Source organism: Schistocerca cancellata, chromosome 8 (assembly GCF_023864275.1).
Source record: "Schistocerca cancellata isolate TAMUIC-IGC-003103 chromosome 8, iqSchCanc2.1, whole genome shotgun sequence".
NCBI classification, from domain to species: Eukaryota; Metazoa; Arthropoda; class Insecta; order Orthoptera; family Acrididae; genus Schistocerca; species Schistocerca cancellata.
Genome location: NC_064633.1, coordinates 92,391,046 through 92,394,783, shown reverse-complemented (window position 1 = coordinate 92,394,783; position 3,738 = coordinate 92,391,046). Strand labels below are relative to the sequence as shown.

The 3,738-nt window shown below is 36.3% G+C and overlaps 1 protein-coding gene across 1 annotated transcript; it reads left to right on the top strand.

The window, feature by feature from the left end:
- Positions 1 to 280: 280 nt before the first annotated feature.
- On the top strand, positions 281 to 1,529 carry LOC126094784 (uncharacterized). The gene is made up of 3 exons (XM_049909346.1): positions 281 to 792; positions 882 to 1,000; positions 1,159 to 1,529. The coding sequence occupies exons 1-3, from the start codon at positions 480 to 482 to the stop codon at positions 1,180 to 1,182; spliced, it is 456 nt and encodes a 151-aa protein (XP_049765303.1). The 5' UTR covers positions 281 to 479; the 3' UTR covers positions 1,183 to 1,529.
- The last annotated feature ends 2,209 nt before the right edge of the window (positions 1,530 to 3,738 follow it).

The following is a 3,738-nucleotide window of genomic DNA, read 5'->3' as shown; positions in this document are numbered from 1 at the left end:
TGTCAGATAGAGACAGAAACTATGGCAGGGGTAAATTCCCATACGTCAGTCACTTACACATCGCCACCCCCAGCTCTGGCCAACCGCCTCGCCTCATACATCGCAATAACTTAAATCAACGCTGCAGTTCCCTGTCTCGGTGTTGCTCCGCTCCAAACAAATCATACGTGCAATACGCCTCCTTTCGACAATATTCGTCCCGAATCGAAATATAACAGCCGTGGCCTGTGGCTGTGTATACAGACCTTGTTTACCAAACTTATATGTTACAGACTAAGGCTGGGTTTACACTAGCAAGTCGCTTGCAGAAATTGTTGCTGCAAGTTATTACGATCCGCTTGCAGCTGTGTTTACACTACAACGCAAGAATTAAGCAAGATTCTTCCGCAAGTTCTTTGGCAAGAAACTTGCGTCCACAAGTTGCAGATACTGTTTACATATGCTTTCAGTACCACTACGAGTGTCTGCCGAAGTATAAAATGACAAGTAGGCGTGTGAGATATGCTGCAGCTCTTGTAATTGTAATGAAAAACGTGAAAAAGAAAAAGAGAAGTATTTGGGTTAGAGAGTGGATAATGAGAAGATCGCAATATGGTGCCTATAATAACCTTTTGCAAGAACTTAGTATCGAGAGCATGGATACGTTTGAAAACTTTTGCAGAATGTCCTCAAATGATCTGGAGTGTTTGTTGACATTAATAGCGCCCGTCATATCAAAACGAGACACAAAGTCCCGTACTGCAATTTCAGCAAAGGAACGTTTGCTTGTCACTCTACGATTTATAGCTACAGGTGAGCTACAAATAAAATAGGCCTTTTCGTTTATTTGTGTGAAACATAGAACGAAAACAAGTTTAAATTTTAAAATCTTTTCTTTGTAGGAGACTCATACAAGTCCCTGATGTACTTGTTTCGTATTCCGGTCAGCACGATTTCTATGATCGTACCTGACGTATGTAGAGCCATTTTTGACGTATTGAAAAGGGAAAATTATTTGAAGGTATGTGAAAACACAACAATGAATCTAAATTTTTATTGAAATAAACTGCATTTTACAGAATGATATACTTATAAAATTTTTTTTCTAATGCTCATAAAATGGATAGTGACTAGCTAATTAAATAGAACATGTAATAATTACACATCATCTGTTTCTAGACTCCTGGAACAACAAGCGAGTGAATGCAGGTGGCAAAGGGGTTTGAAGAGAACTGGAACTTTCCACACTGCATTGGGGCATTGGATGGGAAGCATATTGTGATGCAAGCTCCAAAAGACAGTGGAAGCTATTATTATAATTATAAACATTGCCACAGTGTTGTATTATTGGCACTAGTAGATGCCAGTTACAAGTTGTTATACATGGATGTAGGCTGCAATGGAAGAGTTTCAGATGGTGGTGTATTCAGTACCTGTTTCTTATCTTCAGCCTTGGAGCAAGGACATCTTGACATTCCTCTGCCCAAACCACTTCCTGGCAGAGAAAAGGACACCCCCTTTGTAATCATTGCAGATGATGCATTTCCAATGAGGTCACATTTAATGAATCCATTCCATAACCAGCCGGGTCCAAACAGAGTGTTTAATTACAGGTTATCGAGGGCCAGAAGAGTTGTGGAAAATTTTTTTGGACACATTGCACAACAGTTTAGGATATTGAGGCGTCCATTGTTACTAGGTCCTGAAAAAACTGTGACAATAGTTTCAGCTATATGTGCCCTACACAATTTCTTAATGGACAGGAAAGATGGCAGTTATGCAAACCGAAGTAATTTTGATGTAGAGGATGTACAGAATGGTGAGGTAATAGGGGCCTCATGGAGGAATGAAGAGCAAGGAACACACAATTTAATCCCCATTCAAACAGGGCAATGTAACAGAAATTCTCACGATACTAGAGCAATTCGTGAAGAATTCATGAATTACTTTGTATCGCCATTAGGTGAAGTACCTTGGCAGTACAGATACATTTAAAATGTAAACTGTAGACTTGGAAAATATATTTGTTGCCTGCGACTTATCATTTATAGCCTTACCATTAAGTCAAATAGTGATGTTCTTTTCTGTGGCTGGCTGCCCCAGCACTCATTTCACTACATTCTATATGGCCCTAAGCATGTTTTTGGAGTTACTGATTTCTGACATTACATACACGTTCCTGGACTTTATAGTAAAGTTTCTCAGTAATTTTGAGTAATTTTCTTTTAACGTGCAACTGCAGGACCAGTTGAACACTTGTTTACTTAATGTTAAATTGCAAAGATTGGCTGCAGTGAAAAGAAGTATAAAGCCTATCAATATCTGCAAAGAAGCGTGTTAGTAAGTAGTGAAATTCAGTTTAAGATCAGAAGAATTGGAGCTTGCACTACTTGACAAGGGTTGTGCCTAATTTTGTTCCACATGGCCATAATGTATGGGCACTCAATGTAATTACAGCTGCACAGAGGATAGAACATCATGTGTATGGTATGCTGTGGTGCAGTAGGGTATTCTATGAAATCGATTATTAATGAATAATATATTTACAAATTAACAATTATGATGAACGGACAAGGAATCTTCTATAGTTTGGTTTCTTTACAGACCTTATCTTACCTTTGTGTAATACCTTTAAATTGTGAACTGTGTGTTTTGTATGCTTATTCCATTACAACCCTTAACACATTTTTAGAAACAGGAGAATATTCATTCATATTCCATTTACATTATGGCGCTCTTGTCTTGTATAAAATCTCACATTTGGAGAACTGTATACTATTTTATTTATAGAAATTGTAGATGTAGTCAGTGACAGTACAAAGTGACATAATGGCACTGGCCCAACTGCATTTAAATTATTTGAGGAATCAAAATGTAAACAGGTTCCTCCAACATTACTGCAAATTGGTATTCACAATACTTGGCAATTTATGTTCACTATTTTATTCTGGAAGGTAGCAATATGTAGGCAATGTTTTTTATTGGAGGATAACATGGGAAATGGCAGCTAATATGTCTGATAGACTATATTTGATATGCAACCAAACATTTCAATTTTGAAATAAACTATAGTCTGCACAATACAATTTACACAAGGAGCTGTGCAGGCCAAGAAAGGATCACAACCTACCTTTGAGTTTCTTCACAAAAATTCTTTCCTTGATTGCAGTTTTGAAAATAACTATTCTGCATATAACTTTCACTAGGAGATCCAGGTCAGGTTAGGAATTGAAACCCACTTCGTTTCTTTACAAAAATCCTTCCTTCATTGCAATTTTGAAATATTTTGCACAGTACAATTACAGCTTCAACAGAGTTGTGTAGGCCAAGAAACTAAGCACAACCTACCATTCAGATTCTTTATGAACTGTCTTTCATTTGTTTTTAATATAATCTTACATTTGTGGCTAATTATTTTGGCACAGAATTAGAATACAACTACTTCTCATACAATCAGCATTAGTGTACCACATTTAAGTTTCTAGCTAATACTCATACAGATTTAATAAGCATTTACTGTTCCTATATGTGAAACATTTAAAAAATCAATTTCTGAAGATGTTATTTGTAAGATCTTAACAAAAGCCCAAAATGTACACATTCCAGTGAGCCTAAATTCACCAATCATTACAGGTTTACTGAGCCATTTTTTTAAAGGTTGTTGAATAAACACTACATTCTGAAAATAAAATGTTTTATTTCAGTATCATACAGATATTCTATTATCATTATTCTATGTTTATAAAATCTGTAATATTA